Consider the following 26,078-nt stretch of genomic DNA (forward strand, 5'->3'; position numbering starts at 1 on the left):
AAGAGCTATATCTAACTCTATATCTATATCTACCAATGTTTACGATTATTAACGTTCTAAACTTGCCCACCTGATCCTTGCATTATTGGTCCCAAATAGATTTGCTCAGAGCAAAATCAAAAGTACAACAGGATGCATGGATTTGATCGGTGGAGGGAAAAATGCAGTCGATATTTTGGGTCAAGACTCTTTTCTCTGGACAGGGCAGTCCAGAGGAAGGGTCTCAACCCAAAATGTCGACTGTACATTTTGCTCCACAGATGCTGCCTGACCCACTGGTTCCTCCAGCTGTTTGAGCAAGAAGAAAAGTGCTGGGGAAACTCACTGGGTCAGGTAGCATCTGTGGAGGGAATTGGCAGATATCATTCTTAAGTCTGAAGGCTGAAAAGGGGTCCCGACCCAAAACGCAGCCTTATCCATTCCCTCCATTCCATTCCGTGGTGGTCACGGTGGCGCAGTGGTAGAGTTGCTGCCTTACAGCACTTGCAGCACCGGAGACCCGGGTTCCATCCCGATTACGGGTGCCGTCTACACGGAGTTTGCATGTTCTCCCCGTGACCTGCATGAGTTTTCTCCGAGATCTGCGGTTTCCTCCCACACTCCAAAGACGTACAAGTTTGTAGGTCAATTGGCTTCGTATAAATGAAAATGATCTCTGGTGTGTGTAGGATAGTGTTATTGTGCGGGGATCGCTGGTCGATGCGGACTCGGTCGGCCGAAAGGCCTGTTTCCGCGCTGCATCTCTAAACTAAAAAACGAAACTAATCCACAGATGCTGCCTGACCTGCAGTTACTCCAGCACTTTGTTTTTTGATCAAGATTCCAGCACCTGCAGTTCCTTGTGTTTCCTCCGGCAGTTTGTATTTTATTCCAGATTCCAGCATCTTGGATCTTCTCTGTCTGCATGGTTTCGACCTGGTCCATGAAGAATTCTATGCTTTCAATCTTGCCATTGTTCAAAATACCGTCCATTATCTTTAAAAATAGAAATCAGGATACTTCTACAGTTAATTTTATGATGCAGCCCTGTTGCCAGGGGAGGAGATTTGATTGTGAAGGAAGGAACTGCAGATGCTGGTTTATACTGAAGATAGACATAAAAAGCTGGGGTAACTCAGCGGGTCAGGCAGCATCTCTGAAGAAAAGGAATAGGTGACGTTTCGGGTCGAGACCCTTCTTCAGACTGAGAGTCAGGGGAGACGGAACCGAGAGATAGAAGATCAAGAGGTATAGAACAAATGAATGAAAGATATGCAAAAAGACAGATCAAAACCAGCAGCGATGATCAGGGAAAGGTGGAGCCCACAATGGTCCATTGTTGGCTGTGGGGAAGATGATAACGAGTAACAGAATTTTCAATATTGTGAGCTGCAGAGTAACTCTGCTTGATTGCTTTCAGAGAGGAGGAAGCCATTTTGCGTAGTTAATAAAATGTGTACACATCACAAACGGGAATTATGTCTTTTTCCATTGATATAAGAGAGATGTAATTGTTGGAAAGAATTCAAAGATTTACGGGGATGTTGCAGGACTTGAGGGGGCAGAGCCATAGGGAGAGGTTGGACAAGTTAGGAGTTTATTCCTTGGAGCATAGGAGGCTGAGGGGTGATCGTATAGAGGTGAGCCAGGACTAGAGGGTGTGAGCTATAGGGAGAAGTTGAGCAGGCTGGGTCTCTATTCCATGGAGCACAGGAGGCTAAGGGGCGATCGTATGGAGATTTATAAGATCATGAGGGGAATAGATAGGGTGGATGCACAGTCTTTTACCCAGAGTAAGGGAATCTAGAATCAAAGGACATAGAAATATAGAAAATAGGTGCAGGAGGAGGCCATTTGGCCCTTCGAGCCAGCACCGCCATTCATTGTGACATTGGCTGATCATCCACAATCAGTAACCCGTGCCTGCCTTCTCCCCATATCCCTTGATTCCACTAGCCCCTAGAGCTCTATCTAACTCTTTTTAAAATTCATCCAGTGAATTACCTCCACTGCCCTCTGTGGCAGAGAATTCCACAAATTCACAACTCTCTGGGTGAAAAAGTTTCTTCTCACCTCAGTTTTAAATGGCCTCCCCTTTATTCTTAGACTGTGTCCCCTGGTTCTGGACTCCCACGACATTGGGAACATAGGTTTAAGGTGAGAGGGGAAAGATTTAATCGGAACCCGAGCGGCAGCTTTTCCACACAGAGGGTGGTGGGTGTATGGAATGAGCTGCTAGAGGAGGTGGTTGTGGTATTATGCTCCTGTGTCTTATGATCTTATGGAGTTGCCTGCCAATGAGCAGAAAAAAATATTTCTGGCACCATTTCCCTTTGGGATTTGAGAGAAGCTGAAGAAAACAGTGTGTAATGAAATCATGAAGGCAATAGACAGGAAAAGGCAGCCGCCGAGAGAGGGACCCGGCGGGTAGAGACGCCGAGACCGAAGAGGGACCATCGGGACTAAAGTACTTTTATAACTTCATCGGCACCATATACTCTTTGCATACTTTGTGTATTGTATGCAAAACAAAGAATTTCACTGCACCTAATATGTAGGAAGAAACTGCAGATGCTGATTTAAACGGAAGATAAACACACAAAGTCGGAGTAATTCAGCGGGTCAGGCGGTACTTCTGGAGAAAAGGAATCGGTGACGTTTTGGGTCAAGACCCTTCTTCAGACATGTGTGACGTGACTGAAGACATGTCTGAAGAAGGGTCTCAATCCGAAATGTCACCTATTCCCTTCCTCCAGAGATGCTGCCTGAGTTACTCCGGCTTTTTGTGTCTATGTCACTGTACATTGTGACATGGGCAGCACGGTGGCGCAGCGGTAGAGTTGCTGCCTTACAGCGCTTGCAGCGCCAGAGACCAGGGTTCCATCCCGACTACGGGCGCAGCCTGTACGGAGTTTGTACGTTCTCCCCTTGATCTGCACGGGTTTTCTCCGAGATCTTCGGTTTCCTCCCACACCCCAAAGGCGTTCAGATTTGTAGGTTAATTGACTTGATACACGTGTAAATTGTCCCACGTGCGTGTAGGATAGTGTTAGTGTGCGGGGATCGCTGGTCAGTACGGACTCAGTGGGCCGAAGGGCCTGTTTCTGCGCTGTATCTCTAAACTAAAATATCATTGAATCATTGAGATGCACAGGTTCTTTTACACGGGGTGGGGGAATCATAAACTAGAGGTCTGAAGAAGGGTCTCGACCTGAAACGTCACCCATTCCTTCTCTCCTGAGATGCTGCCTGACCTGCTGAGTTACTCCAGCATTTTGTGAATAAATACCTTCGATTTGTACCAGCATCTGCAGTTATTTTCGTACATAAACTAGAGGACATAGGTTTAAAATATGGTCTATTTTCTTTCGGCAGGTGATGGCGATGAAGATGATGATGCCCGGGAGGAGAAGCTTCCTTCTTGCTTTGACTATGTCATGCATTTTCTGACGGTATTTTGGAAGGTTCTGTTTGCCTTCGTTCCTCCCACGGAGTATTGGAATGGCTGGGCCTGCTTCATCACCTGCATGTTTGCGATCGGTTTACTTACGGCTTTCATCAACGATCTGGCTTCACACTTCGGTTGCACAGTGGGCCTGAAGGATTCTGTCACGGCTGTGGTCTTTGTGGCGCTCGGCACTTCCATACCAGGTAATCAACAGAGCGGCAAAGGCCGAATCACAAGTGGTAACTATTGCAGCAGGTTTAATCTGAGGTACGACACAAAAAGCTGGAGTAACTCAGCGGGTCAGGCAGCATCTCTGGAGGAAAGGAAGAGGTGACGTTTGGGGTCGAGACCCTTATTCAGACTGAGAGTCAGGCGAAAGGGAAACGAGAGATATGGACGGTGATGTAAAGAGTTATAGAAAACACGAATGAAAGATATGTGAAAAGTAACGATGATAAAGGAAACGAGCCATTGTTAGCTGTGGGCTAGGTGAAAACAAGTTACAAGTGAAAATAAGACTCAACAAGGTGACTTTGAAGCTGGTGTGACATGGATGGGGGAGGGATGGAGAGAGGGGGGATGCAAGGGTTACTTGGAGAAATCAATGTTCATACCGCTGGCGTGTAAGCTGCCCAAGCGAAAATGAGGTGCTCTTCCTCCAATTAGCTTGTGGCCTCACTCTGACAATGGAGGAGGCCCAGGACAGAAAGGTCAGTGTGAGAATGGAAATTAAAGTGTTTGGCAACTGGGAAATGAGGCAGGCCCAGGTGCAATAGACAATAGACAATAGACAATAGGTGCAGGAGTAGGCCATTCAGCCCTTCGAGCCAGCACCGCCATTCAATGCGATCATGGCTGATCCCTCTCAATCAGTACCCCGTTCCTGCCTTCTCCCCATACCCCCTCACTCCGCTATCCTTAAGAGCTCTATCCAGCTCTCTCTTGAAAGCATCCTACGAACTGGCCTCCACTGCCTTCTGAGGCAGAGAATTCCACACCTTCACCACCCTCTGACTGAAAAAGTTCTTCCTCATCTCCGTTCTAAATGGCCTACCCCTTATTCTCAAACTGTGGCCCCTTGTTCTGGACTCCCCCAACATTGGGAACATGTTATCTGCCTCTAATGTGTCCAATCCCCTAATTATCTTATATGTTTCAATAAGATCCCCCCTCATCCTTCTAAATTCCAGTGTATACAAGCCCAATCGCTCCAGCCTTTCAACATACGACAGTCCCGCCATTCCGGGAATTAACCTAGTGAACCTACGCTGCACGCCCTCCATAGCAAGAATATCCTTCCTCAAATTTGGAGACCAAAACTGCACACAGTACTCCAGGTGCGGTCTCACCAGGGCCCGGTACAACTGTAGAAGGACCTCTTTGCTCCTATACTCAACTCCTCTTGTTACGAAGGCCAACATTCCATTGGCTTTCTTCACTGCCTGCTGAACCTGCATGCTTCCTTTCATTGACTGATGCACTAGGACACCCAGATCTCGTTGAACTCCCCCTCCTCCTAACTTGACACCATTCAGATAATAATCTGCCTTTCTATTCTTACTTCCAAAGTGAATAACCTCACACTTATCTACATTAAACTGCATCTGCCATGTATCCGCCCACTCACACAACCTGTCCAAGTCACCCTGCAGCCTTATTGCATCTTCCTCACAATTCACACTACCCCCCAACTTAGTATCATCTGCAAATTTGCTAATGGTACTTTTAATCCCTTCGTCTAAGTCATTAATGTATATCGTAAATAGCTGGGGTCCCAGCACCGAACCTTGCGGTACCCCACTGGTCACTGCCTGCCATTCCGAAAGGGACCCATTTATCCCCACTCTTTGCTTTCTGTCTGTCAACCAATTTTCTATCCATGTCAGTACCCTACCCCCAATACCATGTGCCCTAATTTTGCCCACTAATCTCCTATGTGGGACCTTGTCGAAGGCTTTCTGAAAGTCGAGGTACACCACATCCACTGACTCTCCCTTGTCAATTTTCCTAGTTACATCCTCAAAAAATTCCAGTAGATTTGTCAAGCATGATTTCCCCTTCGTAAATCCATGCTGACTCGGAATGATCCCGTTACTGCTATCCAAATGCTCAGCAATTTCGTCTTTTATAATTGACTCCAGCATCTTCCCCACCACTGATGTCAGACTAACTGGTCTATAATTACCCGTTTTCTCTCTCCCTCCTTTCTTAAAAAGTGGGATAACATTTGCTATCCTCCAATCCACAGGAACTGATCCTGAATCTATAGAACATTGAAAAATGATCTCCAATGCTTCCACTATTTCTAGAGCCACCTCCTTAAGTACTCTGGGATGCAGACCATCAGGCCCTGGGGATTTATCAGCCTTCAGTCCCATCAGTCTACCCAAAACCATTTCCTGCCTAATGTGGATTTCCTTCAGTTCCTCCATCACCCTAGGTTCTCCGGCCCCTAGAACATTTGGGAGATTGTGTGTATCTTCCTCAGTGAAGACAGATCCAAAGTAACGGTTTAACTCGTCTGCCATTTCTTTGTTCCCCATAATAAATTCCCCTGCTTCTGTCTTCAAGGGACCCACATTTGCCTTGACTATTTTTTTCCTCTTCACGTACCTAAAAAAACTTTTGCTATCCTCCTTTATATTATTGGCTAGTTTACCCTCGTACCTCATCTTTTCTCCCCGTATTGCCTTTTTAGTTAACTTTTGTTGCTCTTTAAAAGAGTCCCAATCCTCTGTCTTCCCACTCTTATTTGCTATGTTATACTTCCTCTCCTTAATTTTTATGCTGTCCCTGACTTCCCTTGTCAGCCACAGGTGTCTCTTACTCCCCTTAGAGTCTTTCCACCTCTTTGGAATAAATTGATCCTGCAACCTCTGCATTATTCCCAGGAATACCTGCCATTGCTGTTCTACCGTCTTCCCTGCTAGGGCCTCCTTCCAATCAATTTTGGCCAGCTCCTGCCTCATGCCTCTGTAATCCCCTTTGCTATACTGTAATACCGACACTTCCGATTTTCCCTTCTGCCTTTCCATTTGCAGCGTAAAACTTATCATGTTGTGATCACTGCCTCCTAATGGCTCTTTTACCTCTAGTCCCCTTATCAGATCAGGATCATTACACAACACTAAATCCAGAATTGCCTTCTCCCTGGTAGGCTCCAGTACAAGCTGTTCTAAGAATCCAGGTATACTGCAGCATATAATTTGTCTCATATTCAGTTACTTACCATCCACAAATTATCGTGAATTAAGTGATAAAAGTAATTCTATTTGTTAAGCATTTCTGATTATATTGAATTTGTTGCAATGGTTACAGTAGAGAGCATATTGACCGGCCTGGTTCGCCAACTTGAACGAGCAGGAATGAAGAAGTTTACACAAGATGAATTTAAAAGAGAGTTAGATAGAGCTCTAGGGGCCAGTGGAATCAAGGGATATGGGGAGAAGGCAGGCACGGGTTACTGATTGTGGATGATCACAATGAATGGCGGTGCTGGCTTGAAGGGCCAAATGGACTCCTCCTGCACCTATTTTCTATGTTTCTATGTAAGTGGTGGTCACTGCCTGGTCCATCATGGGTACTGACTTCCCCGCCATCAAAAAGCAGCCAGCCTCATCAAGGACCCACACCACCCTGGCCACGCTCTCATTTCACCCCTGCCATGGGGGAAGAAGGTACAGGAGACTGAAAACTATAACGTCCAGGTTCAGGAGCAGCTTCTTCCCTACAGCCATCTGGCTATGGCACACTATGAACTGCCTTGATAGCACTAGAGACGGCTTTGTTTTTGTCTTTGCACTCTCGTTTGTTTTTATATATTGAACTTCTTTTTGTGTAGGAAGGAACTGCAGACGCTGGTTTAAACCGACAAAAAGCTGGAGTAATTCAGCGGGACAGGCAGCATCTCTGGAGAGAAGGCATAGGTGATGTTTCGGGCCAAGATCCTTCTTCAGACTCCTCAACCTGAAACATCACCTATTCCGAAGGTAAACACAAAATGCTGGAGTAATTCAGCGGGTCAGGCAGCATCTCTGGAGAGAAGGAATGGGTGACGTTTCGGGTTGCGGAGTCTGACTGTTCTTTAGACTGATCAGTCATTCCATTCCTTCTCTCCAGAGATGCTGCCTGACCTGCTGAGTTACTCCAGCATTTTATGTCTACCTTCGATTTAAACCAGCATCTACAGTTTTAGACAATAGACAATAGGTGCAGGAGGAGGCCATTCGGCCCTTCGAGCCAGCACCACCATTCAATGTGATCATGGCTGATCATTCTCAATCATTCTCAATGAAAGATTCCCCCTTATCCTTCTAGAACAATCATGAGGTATCACAAAATGCTGGAGTAACTCGGCAGGTCAGGCAACATCTAGGAGAGGGAATGGGTGACGTTTCAGGTCGAGACCCTTCTTCAGACCCAGTCTGAAGAATGGTCTCGACCCGAAACGTCACCCATTCCCTCTCTCCCAAGATGCTGCCTGACCTGCTGAGTTACTCCAGCATTTTGTGATACCTTCGATTTGTACCAGCATCTGCAGTTATTTTCCTAGAACAGTCATGAGATTTGTTTCAGTTATGCGAATGGATCTGGTATCTATGTTAAAAATCCCAGTACATTTGAGAGATTTATCAGGTTCATACGTGATAGGAGCAGAATTAGGACATTCAGCCCATCAAGTCTACTCCGCCATTCAATCATGGCTGTTCTATCCTCATTCTCTTCCCTTCTCCCCATAACCCCTAACACCCACACTAATCCAGAATCTGTGAATCTCCACCTAAAAAATATTACTTTTTCCCTATAAATTACTATTTCATAATTGAAAATTGATGTGATAGTGTTTGCGATGAAACATTGTAATCACTGCTACAAATTTAATATTTGGTTTAGTTTAGTTTCAATATTTAGTTTCGTTTATTGGTCATTCATCTCCTACAGATCATGCAACGAATGGGACGAAACAGAGTGCCTCTGGGGGCCATGGTGCAATACAAATGCAAAACATATAGACAGGGGATGACAGTGCAGTACAATAAGATACAGTACAATACAAATAGACAGTGCAATACAATACAAATCACGTTAAATGGTGGTGCTGGCTCAAAGGGCCGAATGGCCTACTCCTGCACCTATTGTCTATTAAAGCATGTAATCATGTAAAGCATGTTGGGGGCTAATGGAATCAAGGGATATGGGGAGAAGTTGGGCACAGGTTACTGATTGTGGATGATCAGCCGTGATCACAATGAATGGTGGTGCTGGCTCGAAGGGCCGAATGGCCTCCTCCTGTACCTATTTTCTATGTTTCTATGCAAACGGTAAAAAGGTAAAGCATTTACCTAGAGTTTAAAGCATGTAAACGGTGAATTTACATGCTAGTTTAAATGATAGTTTGGCTGATTACTGTGAACTAACATCAAATGGAATAAATATAATTTAACGTCTATGGAAATGTAACGGGGATGTCTCTCTGGTATTTTCCCAGATACTTTTGCCAGCAAGGTTGCCGCACTGCACGACCAGTACGCAGATGCCTCCATTGGGAATGTAACTGGAAGCAATGCTGTGAATGTGTTCCTGGGTATTGGCTTGGCTTGGTCTGTTGCCGCCATCTACTGGGCTTCGAAGGGCCAGGAGTTTAGGGTAAATCCTGGCTCCCTGGCTTTCTCCGTCACACTTTTCACCATCTTTGCCTTCGTCACGATCAGCGTCCTCCTGTACAGAAGGCGGCCACACATAGGCGGTGAACTGGGGGGTACACGTCGTGGGAAGCTCCTGACCTGCTCCATCTTCATCAGCCTTTGGTTGCTGTATGTTGTTTTCTCAGCCCTGGAGGCCTATTGCCACATCAAGGGGTTCTAAACCGAGAGGGGGGGGGGGGGGGGGGGGGGTGGCGGTCTTTTGTCGGCAAAAGAATGAGTTTCTGCCAGAGCTGCTGAAGAGTTCAAGAAGCAGCCTTGACATATTCTAAATCCCAGAGAAGGTACTTTCTCAGCACGGATCACAAAACCAGATACTTACTGGGAAAAAAATGAAGAGGCAAAAATCTATATCTGTTGAGTTTTTTTTTGCCTTACCAAAAGGTTCTAAAGAGGGCTGTAACCAACAGTCCAAACATCAAGAAACCACCTGAAGTCATTTTTTTAAAATTCCAATGGACTTAAAACATTTTTTTACATCTCTGATCTGAGCTTGCTACATTGTGAATGTTGAGAAAGAATCAGCCATTGAAGATAATGTTTTAGCATTGTATAGAATAAGTGGCTAGTACCTTTGCTCCATGATATCTAAGTGTCTTTACTTGTATAGTTGTGATAATTCATCTCACTGAATAAGCTGATCCGGTACCTGTACCTTTAACTTGAGAAGCAGAAAGGTAAATCGTGACACTGGTCATAAAATAATGAGAGGAAGTCTGCACCTTACTATGAGGTGTGTATTTATTACATGTGGACAGTAGGATATGTGTACTTTTGTCTTGCTGTAAAACTTGGTGTGCAAGTTGCATCATGCGTGCAAAATTGACATCCACATTTGCCCACTTTTTTCTAAAATTAGTGTAGAATCCAAATTCATGACAACTTTTCCTGTGGTAAACTTAATTTATTAAAGTCGCTAAACTCACAAATAATTTACAAAATTGTCTTGTTTTCTCCTTCTAGTGTCCAGGTTAGATTGCCTCACTGAAAAAAATACATTCCAAAACGTTACTATTTATACTTTAGATAAGTGGATTGATTGCAGATCTATACAGACCTGGGCTTTTGGTATAATCTTAGTAGATTTAGACTAATCGTGCTGGAACAAAATCCTTAAAGCAGTAGGACAGAAGATGAAAACGTTTTAAAAGAAGATACATAGAAGAATACAAAAGGGAAGACCAAGGACACTTTTGCAAAGATGAGCCTCTTCTTAATCTTACTAAAGTGAAAGATGGTGCAATTATATTTGAATGAACTACGCCTGCTCCCATGGTTCATAACGGATTGGGAGCACAATATTATTTGTTAAAGATTTGACAATTGTATCTACACAGACTAATTCACTGCTGTGTTCAATGTTTACCCGGTGTTTTTAGGATACAAAGCCTGAAAGACTTATTTGAACAAGCATAAGCAGTTGAGATGGATCTAATTCAACCCAAGTTATTTGCATCTGAATTTATGTAAAGGATCTCGACTGACAGACTAGTGAAGTGTTTAGGGAATACAACACTGCCAGAGAAATTACCTTTTGCTGAGGTTAAATCAAGACTCCATCCGCCTTATCGGGCAGACATACAGATTAATTAGTGTTATCTAGAAGAAAAAAGCACAGTAATATCTCCGTGTCTCGACCAATACTGATCTTTCAGTCAACATCACAAAGAGAATGAGAAAAACGACAATTTTTTAAAATGTGATTACTGTTTCTGGGTCCTTGCTGTAGTTCCCAGATTTAGAGATTTAAAGAATGGAATTGGTTATAATGTGATCTGGGGCTACCAGAAGTTCTAAAACTATAAATGTCTTTCCGATGTATAGTTGCATATATATAAACACACAGAGAATGTACAGTTGTGAAATGTCTGCATGCATCTGTACAAAAAAAAATCTTTGAACCCTCTGTAACTGCCTTCGTAAGAGTCAAATGTATAAAATGTTAAATCTATCTAAGTGCTTGAATGATTTCGCTTACAAAACCCAGACACTGGAGTTGGAAGGGAGAGGTCAAATACCAGTTTGCATCCTCTGTGAAGTTTCTATCACTTTGTAAATAACAGAATTCCGACGGCAAGTTTAAAAGCATGTTTTTGACCTATGTGTTGCCCTTCCCCCAACTCTTCCAATGGGAGCTGGGTTGGTTTTAGAAGCATACCTGTTTCATTCTTTGTTCATCATTGTGGCCACAAAGTATTCAAATGTCCTGAGCTTTGGGATCGCTGGTTGGAGTTAAAAAGGTGCGGCTGAAAGTCAACGAATTAGGTTTCTTCTCCATCTTATATTTCCCCGTGTATTACCACAAAGGAGCTGTATTCTGTGGTAGGTGTTGGTCGGTCTTCCGGATAATGATCTTGCTGTGCTTCAACATAATCACCAGGTTGGGCTTTCACGTACTCAGTATCCTTGCATTCACCCCACAGGACTTGGAGAGCCCCTGGAATCTAGAGCTCGTGCTGCAGACATGGAGTGAGAAGAGACGCACGTTTATGTTTTTACTGTGTCTGGAAGTGGCATAAAGAGTCATGCACACCACCGTATCCCAGTGAGTACAGAGGATGAACCATTTTGGGAAGCTGGAACCTCCTCTTCAAGGTGGTTTAAAGAGGAAATGAGGAGTGTTATTTGCAATTGAAGTCCAGAGAGTATGATTCATTGAAACTTTATTGTCGCATGTACCTAGATATAGTGAAATGCTTTGTTTTTGCGTACAATGCACAAAGTACACGCCAAGGGTCACCACGTATCTGGCGCCGATGACGTTACAAAGTATTACGGGCGGCACGATGGCGTAGCGGTAGAGTCGCTGCCTTACAGCGCCTAGGATAGTGTTAAATAGTGCGAGGATCGCTAGTCGGCATGGACTCGGTGGGTCGAAGGGCCTATTTCCGCACACTGTATCTTGAAACTAAACTAAAAACGAAACCATCCTACACACACTTGGGACAATTTTACACATACCAATCCAATTAACCTCTAACAAGAAATTCCTCCTCATCTCCTTCCTAAAGGAACGTCCTTTAATTCGGAGGCTATGACCTTTGGTCCTAGACTCTCCCGCTAGTGGAACCAACCTCTCCAGTCTATCCAGGCCACATTCAAGAGCAGCAGTTATCAGAATAAGAAAATCCTTGCTGCAGAGATTGCTCACTCTTTAGTCAGTGGGTGATGAATCTGTGGAATTCATTGACACAGGAGGCTGTGGAGGCAAAGTCAATGGATGTTTTTAATGCAGAGATTGATAGATTCTTGATTAGTACGGGTGTCAGGGGTTATGGGGAGAAGGCAGGAGGATGGGGTTAGGGGGGAGAGAAAGATCAGCCACGATTGAATGGCAGAGTAGACTTGATGGGCCGAATTACCTCATTCTGCTCCTATCACATTGAATTGAATTTCTTTATTTGTCATTCAAAAACAGGTTTGAACGAAATTTAGTTACGAAGTATGAACTTCTGTTCAAAAAGATCTCTGGCACCCACCAATTCCAATGTCCGTAAAGTAGCAGAAAGCACAGCCACATTTAAAAAATCTTGTCTCGAGGGTAGCCAGCTAGCAATTCTGTTACTTGTGCTCTGATTTCTCATTCTCGCACCAATACATTCATCTATTATGTAGTGTCTTATTTGAAAGCCTTGAGGAAGTCTACAGAGAACCTGACAGTTGTCAGAATTTAAAGCACAATTTTTAATTAACTTTACAATGAATGTTACACTAAAGGCTGTAACACACACTTGGCCAAGGTAGGAGCTGGATTATCATAAAACTGTAAGAATTATATCACTAATATGTTTAAATATTCATTTTAGGGAATTGGAGCACACCCACACAGTAGTTTTAAGAAGCCAGATAACTGTGGTGTAGCAAGCCATTTAAAATGCTTATAACACTTAGGGCAGCACGGTGGCGCAGCAGTAGATTTACTGCCTTACAGCACCAGAGACCTGGGTTAGATCCTGACTGTATGGAGTCTGTATGGAGTTTGTACGTTCTCCCCGTGACCAGCGTGGGTTTTATCCAGGATATCCGGTTTCCATCCACGCTCCAAAGAAGTACAGGTTTGTAGGTTAATTGGCTTGGTATAATTGTAAATTGTCCCAAGTGTGTGTAGGATAGTGTTAATGTGCGGGGATCGCTGGTCGGCGCGGACTCGGTGAGCTGAAGGGCCTGTTTCCATGCTGTATCTCTAAACTAAACGAGACTAAATACTTGAACAAAATTCAGGATTTTCAGAGTATATTTAAATTACTTACAATTAAATCAGTTCGAGCGATTTTCCTTATATATTCACAAAATGCTGGAGTAACTCAGCAGGTCAGGCAGCATCTCAGGAGAGAAGGAATGGGCGACGTTTCGGGTCGAGACCCTTCTTCAGACTGATGTCAGGGGGGCGGGACAAAGGAAGGATATAGGTGGAGACAAGAAGATAGAGGGAGAACTGGGAAGGGGGAGGGGAAGAGAGGGACAGAGGAACTATCTAAAGTTGGAGAAGTCAATGTTCATACAGCTGGGCTGCAAGCTGCCCAAGCGAAATATGAGGTGCTGTTCCTCCAATTTCCGGTGGGCCTCACTATGGCACTGGAGGAGGCCCATGACAGGAAGGTCAGACTGGGAGTGGGAGGGGGAGTTTAAGTGCTCAGCCACCGGGAGATCAGGTTGGTTAAGGCGGACTGAGCGAAGGTGTTGAGCGAAATGATCGTTGAGCCTGCGTTTGGTTTCGCCGATGTAGAGAAGTTGACATCTGGTACAGCGGATGCAATAGATGAGGTTGTAGAAGGTACAGGTGAACCTCTGTCTCACCTGGAAAGACTGTTTGGGTCCTTGGATGGAGTTGAGGGGGGAGGTAAAGGGACAGGTGTTGCATCTCCTGCGGTTGCAGGGGAAAGTGCCCGGGGATAGGGTGGTTTGGGTAGGAAAGGACGAGTGGACCAGGGAGTTACGGAGGGAATGGTCTCTGCAGAAAGGGGAAGGGATGGGAAGATGTGGCCAGTAGTGGGGTCCCGTTGGATTCACAAAATGCTGGAGTAACTCAATTTCCATATGTATGTGCACGCATAGAAATTCTGGTTGCTATCAGTTTCACAGGTGAATTAAAAAAGACAGATTTGGTGGACTTTACTACTGCAAAATCCAGGCCCAGCAGAGCAAAGTCACCTGCAATTTAGAAAGTCAATGATTGAAGTTTGATTCTAAAACAAATCGATTCCAAAAGAGAAAGTCTCGTTTGACCAAACTCGGTGTATTCCAAGTATGGGCTAGAGAGGTGAAGAAATGTATCTAGATTTGCAAGGCGCCTTTAATAAAGTGCTACATAGTAGATGGATGCAAGGGTGAGAGAATGTGGAATCAAGGCCCAAGGCACAATAGTTTGAAGAAGGGTCCCAATCCAAAAAGGTCACCTATCCATGTTCTCCAGGTATGCTGCCTGACCTGTTGCTAATCCAGCATTTTATGTCTATCTTCAGTGTAATCTGCAATTCCTTCCAATATAGAATGTATTGTTTGCTAGCCTCAAGAGAGAAAGCAAAGGGGATAGTTAATGGGAGAGACAGAGGTGCAAAGAGGCGACATGGATTAGTGTTGCGCCTATTACTTGTCAGAATTTAAAGGATTCTGGAAAAGCATAATGTGTAAATTTGTAAATGGTGGGAGGAATGAGTTGAAAATAATGAAACTTGCAAAGTAGGCATACAAGGATCAGTGTTGGGTCTGCTACTGGTCAGAATATATATTAACAAGGTTTATAAAAAAAGCATAATGTGTAAATCTGTAAATGGTGGGAGGAATGAGTTGAAAATAATGAACTTGCAAAGTAGGCATACATGGATTAGTGTTGAGTCTGCTACTGGTCAGAATATATATTAACAGGGTTTATAAAAAAAGCATAATGTGTAAATTTGGTAATGTTGAGGGGAAAGAGTTGCAAATAGTCATTCTTTTGAGAAGATAGCAATGAATTATAAGACAAAATTTCGACAATGATTTAATAATGTCAATTGCATGTTTCTAAGGAGACGGTTATATACTGTTTATAAAGTAAGAATCCAAATCCTGGGAAAGTGGCAAAATTAGATCCAAAATTAACTCAGTCGCAGAATGCAAAGGATAGCAGTTGATGGGTATTTTTTTATAACCAGAGAGTTGCAATGAGTGGAATTGCACAAGGTTCAGTACTATATCTGCTCCCTTGTTTCTTGTAACAGGGTCACACAGCATGGAAGCAGGGCCTTCAGTACAATTCGAACATGCCAACCAAGATACCCCATCAAAGCAAGTCCCATTTCCCAGCATTTGGTCCATATCCCCCCAAACCTTTCCTATCCGTACCTGTTCCACTGTATTTTAAATATTGTTATTGTTTCTGCCACAACTACCTCCTCTGGTAGCTCTTCTTTGTCCCGCCCCCCCCCCCCCCCCCCCCCCCGACATCAGTCTGAAGAAGGGTCTCGACCCGAAACGTCACCCATTCTTTCTCTCCTGAGATGCTGCCTGACCCACTGAGTTACTCCAGCATTTTGTGTCTACCTTCAATTTGAACCAGCATCTACAGTTATTCTCCTATACTCCTCTGGCGGCTCGATGGTACACTAACTAGTGATAAAAGTTGCCCCCCCAGGTTTGTAATAAATCTTGCCCCTCACCTTAAACCAATGTCCTCTGGTCTTCTATTCACCTACTCTGGGCAAGATACTCCGTGCATCTACCCGATCTATTCCTCTCATGATCTTATACACCTCTATATGTTTCTTATAGAAACATAAAATTATGAAAGGACTGGACAAGCTAGATGCAGGAAAAATGTTCCCAATGTTGGGGGAGTACAGAACCAGGAGCCACACAGTCTAAGAATAAAAGGGAGGCCATTTAAAACTGAGATGAGAAAAAACCTTTTCACCCAGAGAGTTGTGAATTTGTGGAATTCTCTGCCACAGAGGGCAGTGGAGGCCAATTCACTGGATGAATTTAAAAGAGAGTTAGATAGAGCTCTAGGGGCTAGCGGATTCAAGGGATATGGGGAGAAGGCAGGCACGAGTTACTGATTGTGGATGATCAGCCATGATCACAATAAATGGTGGTGCTAGCTTGAAGGGCCAATTGGCCTCCTCCTGCACCTATTTTCTATATAAGATCACCCCTCATCTGAAGAAGGGTCTCGACCCGAAACGTCACCCATTCCTTCTCTCCTGAGATGCTGCCTGACCCGCTGAGTTACTCCAGCATTTTGTGTCTACCTTCGATTTGAACCAGCATCTGCAGTTATTTTCCTACCTCATTCTCCTATGCTCCAAGGAATAGAGTTCCAGCCTACTCAACCACTCTCAAGAGCTCAGACCCTCTAGTCTTAGCAACATTCTCGTAAATCTTCTCTGTATCCTTTCCAGCTTGACAACATCTTTCCTATAACACAGTGCCCACAACTGAACACAATTGATTTGATTGAAATTTAAGGTTCTAAAATAAACCAACAGAATAAAAACAGGAATGATCTTCGCTGGTTAAGGGGCATGATCTACAAGCCTTGACCTTTCATGAAATTGTGGAAATATTTAGAGTGTTTTTTTTCTCAAAATGGTCAATTGTTAATTTGAAATCACAGAAAGAGGGTTAAAAAAAGCAGGCAACTGTCAAATCAATCATGATCTTACTGAATAACGGAACAGTCTCAATGGACTAAATAATCTTCTCTTGACCATCATCCACTGATGTCAAGTTGATGACCAGATTATTAAAAAATGTTTTTTTTAACAAACATAATGGAGATATAGCTATATTGCATGGAATCATACTTCAAAAACGCTCAGATGGCAGAGGCCGGGTTCAAACCTGACCTCTGGTGCTATCTGTGTGGAGTTTGCATGTTCTCACTGTGACCGCGTGGGTTTTCTCCAAGTGCTCCGGTTTCCCTTGACATCCCAAGGACGAGCGGGTTGGTGTGTTAATTATCTGCTGTAAGTTGCCCCTTGAGTGTGTATCTGATGAGCAAAATTTGGAGGGAATTGATAACAATATGCAGAGTATAAAGTTGGACAAAATTAGTCTGGATAAGGATCCCACCTTGAAACGTTACCTGTCCGTGTCCTCCAGAGATACTGCCTGACCTGATGAGTTACTCCAGCATTTTGTGTTTTTCTCTGGATTAGATTAGTGCCGGGTTAGTGTAAATGGATGATTGACAGTGCCAAAGAGCATGTTTCCATGCTATCTCTCTCTCTCTCTATTAGTTTAGTTTAGTTTAGAGATACAACACGGAAACAGGGCCTTCGGCCCATCAAGTCCGCGCCAACCTGCGATCTCCGCACACTAACACTATCCTACACACACTAGGAACAATTGACATTTATACCAAGCCAATTAATCAACAAACCTGCACGTCTTTGGAGTGTGGGAGGAAACTGAAGATCTCGGAGAAAAGCCACGCGGTCACGGGGACAACGTACAAACTCCGTACAGACGGCGCCCATAGTCGGGATCGAACCTGGGTCTCCGGCACTGCAAACGCTGTAAGGCAGCAACTCTACCGCTGCGCCTCCATTACATTACATTACACAGCACTTATTATATATGTTGATGTTTATTGCATAACGCTTTTTGATATGCTGGCGTAATGAATCAAAGGTATTTATTTCACAAAATGCTGGAGTAACTCAGCAGGTCAGGCAGCATCTCAGGAGAGAAGGAATGGGTGACGTTTCGTGTCGAGACACTTCTTCAGACTGAAGCAGTTATTTTCTTAAAATACCTTCGATTTGTACCAGCATCTGCAGTTATTTTCTTACACTACCTGCTGGCGTAATGAAGGTCAGTATTTAAATCCAACTTATGGATGAACATTGGAGTAAAGTAGGCTGCACAGCTGGTGGTGTTCTCTGTTAATGACCCGAATTGAAACTTAAATTATTCCAAATTGGATTGAAAATGCATTTAATTTGTTAATTCTGAAATAGGAAGAACAATGGAGGTGAGGATTTAAGTGTAGATTTGGTTCGAGAGCCATGATTAGCTCGGTGTGCCTGTTTAAACATTGGCCTTACAGCAATAGGCCAAGTCAGCACTGAAACTCATGGTTTATTCTAATCTCAAAACTTGATGAGGTAAATCACAGGGGACCTACTAGTGAAATGTACATTAGCAAAATGGTTGAATTTTAATTAAAAGAGGGACTGAGGACTTAAAGCCGATTAAATGAACAAAAAAATAAATGTAGCGTATATGAGGAAGAGATTACAATGGCAATATCATTCAAAGTAATTTGTTAGACATAGACCAATGCAGCTGGATGCTACAGCGGTGGATAGGTTTAGGTTAATTATTGTCACATGTACTAAGGAACAGTGAAAAGCTTTATTTTGCATGCTATCCAAACAGATCAGATATACCATACAAAGATACATAGATAGATACATAGATATAAGGTAGCCTGAAGTAGCCAAAATGTCACCTATCTATTTTCTCGCTAGAGACGAGAGGCTAGAGGCCGAAAAAATGTTCCCGATGTTAGGGGAGTCCAGAACCAGGGGCCACAGTTTAAAAATAAGGGGTAGGCCATTTAGAACGGAGATGAGGAAAAACTTTTTTCACTCAGAGTTGTAAATCTGTGGAATTCTCTGCCTCAGAAGGCAGTGGAGGCCAATTCTCTGGATGCTTTCAAGAGAGTTAGATAGAGCTCTTAATTATAGCGGAGTCTGGGGGTATGGGGAGAAGGCAGGAATGGGGTACTGATTGTGGATGATCAGCCATGATCACAATGAATGGAGGTGCTGGCTCGAAGGGCCGAATGGCCTGCTCCTGCACCTATTGTCTATTGCCCAGTTAGTTACTTGAGTTACTCTAGCATTCTGTGTCTCATCTTTTTTATAAACCACCATCCGCAGTTTTTTAAATTACAGACATAGATACAATCAGTTCAAATGCAAGTACAATAGATCGAGTAAAGGGGAGGATACAGAGTGGAGAATATAGTTCTCAGCATTGTAGTGCATCAGTTCCTATTTTTCAACTCATTGACATACTTTTCAGATTCATAATTGAGTATTTTAAAGTAACTTTATATGCTTTGAAAGATGATAATTGACAATCTCATACTCTAAAGTACAATTAAAGTACTAATATATCTGATCCCTCACAAGATACCCTCTGTCAGGAAGCAAATAGGAAGCATTGTGTGTCATTTACTGCAAGTTAGTCAGAATCAATATTCATGGTGAACATCATCAGAAATGTAATGCTATTCAATATAATCACTTATCTGAATGTCAACAGCTTTCAAATTGGATAGCTACTGTTACAATCAGCAGCGTAACCAGCTAAACTCTATAGTTGGCAGACACAAGATACTGCAGATACTGTAATCTGGAGCAAAAAACAAACGTTTAGATGTTAAAGATACAGCGTGGAAACAGGCCCTTCGGCCCACCAAATTCACACCAACCAGTACACTATCTCTATCCTACACACTAAAGACAATTTACAACGTATAGAAGCCAATTAACCGACGGTGTCGCAGCGGTAGAGTTGCTGCCTTACAGCGCCAGAGACCCAGGTTCGATCCTGACTATGGGTGGTGTCTGCATGGAGTCTGTACGTTCTCCCCGTAACTTGCTTGGGTTTTCTCCGGTTTCCTCCCACACTCCAAGGACATACAGGTCTGTAGGTTAACTGGCTTTGTAACATTGTGAATTGTCCCCAGTGTGTGTAGGATAGTGTTAGTGTACGGGGATCACTGGTCAGCGCGGACTCGGGGGGCCGAAGGGCCTATTACATGCTGTATCTCTAAACTAAACTACAGACCTGTATGTTTTTGGAGTATGGGAGGGAACAAGAGCACTCAGAGAAAACGCATGCAGGTCACGGGGAGAACGTACAAACTCTGTACAGACAGCACCCGTAGTCAGGATTGAACCCGGGTCTCTGGCACTGTGAGGCAGCAGCTCGACCGCTGCGCCACCGTGCCGCTCAAACTGCTGGAGGCAATCAGGGATCAGGCAGCACCTGTGCAGCAAAAGCCTAATGGATGTTTTATGTCAAAGACGGATACTACACAGGGGAAATAGCCAGGAGAAAGATGTGTCGGGGGCTGGCAGGCAATAGACGGAAGCAAGTGAGGAGGCAGCTAGATGATGGAGTAGATGGAAACAGGTTGGGGGGGGGGGAGGGATGGAGTTGGGGCACAGCAAATGGCGAGAGATGGACGGAGACAGAGAAAAAAGAGGGCAGATAGAACCAAGTGGGTAAGAGGTTGGAGGAAGAGATGGAGGCTGGAAGGTGATGTGGTGCCACAAGCTGGAACTGCTAATTAAGGAAGATAAGACCTGACGGTTTGTGGTGAAAGAGGCTACAAACCTCTGACAGGTTTTGAGGAATAAGCATTGCTCCTATATCATTAGTACTGCTGGATGTTATATCTTGTTGTCAGTCTAGCAACTAGTAACTCTAATCCTGTATGGTCTTAAAAGGAGTTTCTGGTTGCAAATTAGGGACTTTATTGTACATTAAAACTTTCTAGAACCTATTCTGAGTATCTACAGATCACACATTGGTTTTCGGTACAGAGATCTTGTGACGATTTATTAGAAATGATGTAGAAACCATCTACAAACAGGTTCCATCCCAAACTGCCAAATCCCTCGAAGGGAAAATCATCCTTTTCAAAATCAAGACATTGATCTCAATCATGAAATTTTAATCAAGGATAGCTGATAACTCAAGAATAGGAAAAAAACTGCAGATGCTGGTATAAATCGAAGGTAGACACAAAATGCTGGAGTAACTCAGAGAGTTGTAAATCTGTGGAATTTTCTGCCTCAGAAGGCAGTGGAGGCCAATTCTCTGGATGCTTTCAAGAGAGAGTTAGATAGAGCTCTTAATGATAGTGGAGTCAGGGGATATTGGGAGAAGGCAGGAACGGGGTACTGATTGTGCATGATCAGCCATGATCACAGTGAATGGCGGTGCTGTCTCGAAGGGCCGAATGGCCTGCTCCTGCACCTATTGTCTATTGTCTAACTCAGTGGGTCAGGCATCTCGGGAGAGATGGAATGGGTGACGTTTTGGGTCGAGACCCTTCTTCAGACTGAAGAAGGGTCTCGATCCAAAACGTTACCAATTCCTTCTCTCCCGAGATGCTGCCTGACCCGCTGAATTACTCCAGCATTTTGTGTCTACTCAAGTATAGGAAATCTCTGAGGTCATGGCTGCTAATCAACTAAAAATTGTTGCATTATTGTCAACTATCATTTCAATATTTTTAAATGTGTATGAATAATTGAGTGTGGTTATTAGAATTAATTGAAATATAAGTGGCGCTCTCAAGTTTTTTTTGTTTTGTATACAATTAGGATATCATAATGATTTTTATTTGCTGCTTATGTTCCTAAGATCAATAAATTTGCTGTACTATGTTTCCAATATTAAAAATTATGGGTAGGATATATACTTTCTTCTCAAGTGGAAGAAAGTATAACAATCATTGCAGTCTTTAAATTAGAAACAGTCCACTTAATTCAAGAAGCACTTTTTCGTCATTGGATTGTGGAAACATGGAAAATAGGTGCAGGAGTAGGCCATCCAGAATCAGTACCCAGTTCCTGCTTTCTCCCTATATCCTTTGATTCCGTTAGCCCTGAGAGCTAAATCTAACTCTCTCTTAAAATCTGGAGCTCCTCAAAAGCCTATTAAAATATTGCAAAGAATTGTGGGTTTTTTTTTAGCAAGGTTATGAAGATCATGTAGAACAGAAGTGATTAAAATACGTTGAGAGGGTAATACTGATCAAGGGGTGCAAAGTGGTGCAGCGGGTAGAGCCGCTGCCTCACAGCGCTAGAGAACCAGGTTCGATCCTGACCTCGGGTGATCACTGTGTGGAGTTTGCATGTTCTCCCAGTTTGCATGTATGGGTTTTCTCCGGGTGCTCCAGTTTCCTCCCACATCCCAAAGTTATGCAGATCTGTAGATAAATTGATCTCTGTAAATTGCTCCTCGTGTGTAGGAAGTGGATGCGAAAGTGAGATACATTAAAAATCGCGTATACGGGTCATCGATGGTCGGCATGGGCTCGGTGGGCCGAAGGGACTGTTTTCACTTATATATCTCCAAAATAAAAAGTAAACGATGGCATAGAGTTGAGGCTAGCTGGCCTGGTGTCTAAAAAAGACACAAAGTGCTACAGTAATTCTGCGGATCAGGCATCATCTCTGCATCTTGAAATCAGGGCTGTGGAGTTGATACCCAAAACACCTGACTCCGACTCTCTGATTTCTTGTGTATCCGACCGACTCCAGCAGCACCAACATTGCTCCAACTCCGACTCCACGAATCCCACTCCACAGCCCTGCTTGAAATCTCTATAGATTTCTATAATTAGGTATGGCTGTATTTGTAGACCATTACAAATTGTCTAGGAAAATAACTGCAGATGCTGGTTCAAATCGAAGATATCACAAAATGCTGGAGTAACTCAACGGGTCAGGCAGCATCTTGGGAGAGAAGGAATGGGTGACGTTTCGGGTCGAGACCCTTCTTCAGACTGATGGGGAGAATTAAGTGAGATACAGAGGAAAGAGGTGGGGGGGGGGGGAATGGGTATTTTGTCAGTGCGAACTAGGTGGGCGGAGGAGCTGTTTCTGAACTATATCGTTCTAATGATTCTACATTAAAATCTTCTAATGGCAGTTTAATGAACAAATGTGTAATTCCACAAATAAAAGCTGAATTCCGACTGAATACAAACTGAAATGGGCGTTAAAAAAGCACATTGTACAAAACCCTCTGAATAAATAAAACAAGGTGCAAAGACAATAAATAGATTGGAATACAGATGAAGTGAAGGTTGTGATTCAGAAGAAAAACATTAAATGCAATTAAAATATCCTGCATGAAAGGTTTACAAATCTTTTACTCCAAATCCTCAGTAATTCTTGTTCTAGATATTCGGGAGAGGTGTCAGTAAATATACAAGTTTGTGATTCTAGTGTATGCTTGTGCTAATGCTAGTACAGATCTTGCAGGTGGCTTTTGTTGTCAGACATTGCCTGAGAATGTTTGGGAACTCATGGACTTATACTGGGAAATCCATCCACAGAACCCAATACCAGGTGAGACCGAAGTTCATAAGACATAGGAGCAGAACTAAGCCATTTGACCCATCAAGTCTCCTCCGCTATTCAATCATGGCTGATCTATTTTCCTCTCTCAAGCCCATTCTCCTGCCTGCTCCCTGTAACCTCTGACACCCTTACTAATCAAGATCCTATCAATCTCTGCTTTAAAAAATATCATGGCCTTCACTGCCGTTTGTGGCAATGAATTCCACAGATTCACCACCCTCTGGTGAAATAAATTCCTCCTCATCTCCATTCTAAAGGTACAATCTTTTATTCTAAGACTCTGCCTCTTGGTCCTAGCATCTCCCTGGAAACACTTCTAGAAACATCCTTTCCACATCCACTATCTCGATCTTTGCAGAAACAGTATCTCCATTTTCTAAAAAGGAGAACAAGGATTTTAATCTTTTACAATTTCAAATGAATTAAGTTGTTAATTATTTTAATGATTCTCATGTTTTATTAATTCTTGATACTAACTAGTTTGATTTGGTTTAAAATAGTTTTGCAATGATTTCGAATGTCAGACAAATTCATGTGTATTCAATACTTTTAACAGTCGGCTAAGCCAGAAGAGCTTACTTGGCTATCCAAATACATTTCTTCCAGATTTTTTCATTGGCAGGATTTCCATGCTTAAGATTTAGGATAGTTGTTTGCAGCCATTATGATCTGCTATAGGTAATACAGAAATTTCTGAACAATAATTTACTGCAATTAAATAAAATCTGGTTAATAAAAATGCACAATAAAATCTTCTGGTTATTTAAAATCAAGGTTTCTTACTAGTGTCCCATATTGTGCATTAAATAGGACTATCATAACAAATTCAGTTTCCCTAGGGCAATTAGGCACATCCAATGCTTCAAAATAGACACAAAGTGCTGGAGTAACTCAGCAGGTCAGGCAACATCTCTGGAGAACATAGATAGGTGACGTTTCGGGACAGAACCATCCCGAACAACTGGAGCGATTGGGCTTGTGCACACTGGAATTTAGAAGGATGAGAGGGGATCTTATTGAAACATATAAGATTATTAAGGGACTGGACACGCTAGAGGCAGGAAACATGTTCCCGATGTTGGGGGAGTCCAGAACCAGGGGCCACAGTTTAAGAATAAGGGGTAGGCCATTTAGAACAGAGATGAGAAAAAACTTTTTCACTCAGAGTTGTGAATCTGTGGAATTCTCTGCCTCAGAAGGCAGTGGAGGCCAATTGTCTGGATGCTTTCAAGAGAGAGTTAGATAGAGCTCTTAAGGATAGCAGAGTCAGGGGGTATGGGGAGAAGGCAGGAACGGGGTACTGATTGTGGATGATCAGCTATGATCACAGTGAATGGCGGTGCTGGCTCGAAGGGCCCAATGGCCTACTCCTGCACTTATTTCTATTGTTTATTGTCTAGAACCCTTCCCAATCTGAAGAAAGGTCCCGACCCGAAATATTACCTGTCCATGTTCTGCGGAGATGCTACCTGATCCGCTGAGTTACTCCAGCACTTTGTTTCTTTTTCTGAAAACCAGCATCTGCAATTCCTTGTTTCCACAATGTTTGAAAATCTCTGGCTTAGAGACCATCATAGTTGTACAAAATGGAATTAATGTGGTCAGTAAGTTTCTCCAGTTACTTCACAAAGATGCTAACTTGTTTATTTCACATACATTAATGTAATTAAAACAGTATTCAGTGGGGTTTTACAAAATATCCTTATGCATTTCTATTCATGTTACATGTAGTAACTCCAATCCAGCTGCACTTTTCCAGATCTTTTGTGGCTTATTCCATGAGATGAGATGAATTTCATTGAAAAATGTTATTCTGTCATGCCTAGTTGTTGATGCGTATTCCCATCTCGTCTGTTAAAGAATGCTGTATATGAAGTAACAAACCTGTGATTCATTCTGCTTGAATTGTCCAAGAAATGGCAAAAGCATGGCAACACATTCAAAACCTGAACGAAAATTTATTTTCATTGTGTTTTTGAACATATTGTTTCTTGATTGTCTTAGCTTCTAATGTTGGCCTATTGATGTTTGAATTTGTCAGTATTGTTTCATTACTGTGTTTCAATATTATGCCAAATGAGCCTTAATATGCAGAGAGAATTGGTCACTTTTTTGGAATAAAACATGTGAATGAATAAATGACTTGTACACTGTTAAAACAAAGTGTCTCTGTTGATGATGTATTATCTCATCCCATATTATTTTGTTCATTGATGGCTCCTATTCTTGTGTTTTCTATTAATTGCTAGTTTAGTTTAGTTTAGTTTAGAGATACAGCGCCAAAACAGACCCTTCGGCCCACCGGGTCCATGACGACCAGGAATCCCCGCATATTAACACTATCCTACACCCACGAGGGACAATTTTTACATTTACCAAGCCAATTAACCTACAAACCTGTACGTCTTTGGAGAGTGGGAGGAAACCGAAGATCTCGGAGAAAACCCACGCAGGTCACGGGGAGAACGTACAAACTCCGTACAGACAGCCGTAGTCGGGATGGAACCTGGGTCTCCGGCGCTGCATTCGCTGTAAGGCAGCAACTCTACCGCTGCGCCACCGTGCCGCTCTAGTAATTGTGTTAAATGCCCATTGTCCATTTAGTTTGGGTTAGACACAAAATGCTGGAGTAACTCAGCGGGACAGGCAGCATCTCTGGAGCGAAGGAATGGGTGACGTTTCGGGTCAAGACCCTTCTTCAGACTATTACTTCTCTCCAGAGATGCTGCCTGTCCCGCTGAGTTACTCCAGCATTTTGTGTCTACCTTCGATTTAAACCAGCTTCTGCAGTTCTTTCCTACACATAGTTTAGTTTAGAGATACAGCTTGGAAACAAGCCATTCAGCCCAC

General features: G+C 43.1%; 1 protein-coding gene across 1 annotated transcript in view; it reads left to right on the plus strand.

Moving 5' to 3' along the window:
• The window catches only part of LOC144611869 (sodium/calcium exchanger 3-like), a 206,519-nt gene extending 197,203 nt beyond the window's left edge, over positions 1-9,316 (plus strand). Inside the window, exons 6-7 of the mRNA XM_078431178.1 lie at positions 3,355-3,630; positions 8,916-9,316. Coding sequence (XP_078287304.1) covers positions 3,355-3,630; positions 8,916-9,292 — 653 coding nt within the window. The 3' untranslated portion in view covers positions 9,293-9,316. The remainder of the gene's footprint in view (positions 1-3,354; positions 3,631-8,915) is intronic.
• Positions 9,317-26,078: the final 16,762 nt, after the last annotated feature.

This window comes from Rhinoraja longicauda, chromosome 41 (genome assembly GCF_053455715.1).
Source record: "Rhinoraja longicauda isolate Sanriku21f chromosome 41, sRhiLon1.1, whole genome shotgun sequence".
NCBI lineage: Eukaryota > Metazoa > Chordata > Chondrichthyes > Rajiformes > Arhynchobatidae > Rhinoraja > Rhinoraja longicauda.